The 368-nt window shown below is 72.0% G+C and overlaps 1 protein-coding gene across 1 annotated transcript in view; it reads left to right on the top strand.

Moving 5' to 3' along the window:
• LOC104512781 (collagen alpha-1(VII) chain-like) overlaps positions 1-368 on the top strand; it is a gene marked incomplete at both ends in the record, with an annotated part of 5,857 nt that overhangs the window by 5,225 nt on the left and 264 nt on the right. The window contains 2 exons of the mRNA XM_010155889.1: positions 17-97; positions 177-230. Of these exons, the coding sequence (XP_010154191.1) occupies positions 17-97; positions 177-230 (135 nt within the window). The remainder of the gene's footprint in view (positions 1-16; positions 98-176; positions 231-368) is intronic.

The raw sequence follows: 368 nt of genomic DNA, 5'->3' as shown, positions 1-368 counted from the left end.
GTGTGCTGTCCCACAGGGCCAGCCTGGCCGCGATGGGATCCCCGGAGCCCGGGGAGAGAAGGGGGACATGGGACCCCTGGGCATGCGCGGTCCCAAGGTGGGTTGGTCCCTCAGACTGCTGGTGCTCTCCCAGCCAGGGCCTGGCATGGCCCTGACTCCCCTCCTCATCCTCGCAGGGTGACCGGGGCATGAAAGGCGCCTGCGGCCTCGATGGGGACAAGGGCGAGAAGGTGAGTGGGTGCCCACGGGGTGCCGCAGGAGCCCGGACGGTGCCTGGAGGCTGCGGCCCTTTGGATGCCCTCTGCCAGCCGGGGGGAGCAGGGAGGCAGCTGAAGCCGGAGGTCGGGCCCACGGCAGGGGGGTGGGGG

Source organism: Eurypyga helias, unplaced genomic scaffold (genome assembly GCF_000690775.1).
Source record: "Eurypyga helias isolate BGI_N326 unplaced genomic scaffold, ASM69077v1 scaffold34127, whole genome shotgun sequence".
In the NCBI taxonomy this organism is placed as follows: Eukaryota; Metazoa; Chordata; class Aves; order Eurypygiformes; family Eurypygidae; genus Eurypyga; species Eurypyga helias.
Note: the sequence above shows the minus strand (reverse complement) of the source record. Positions and strands in the feature narration are given on the sequence as shown.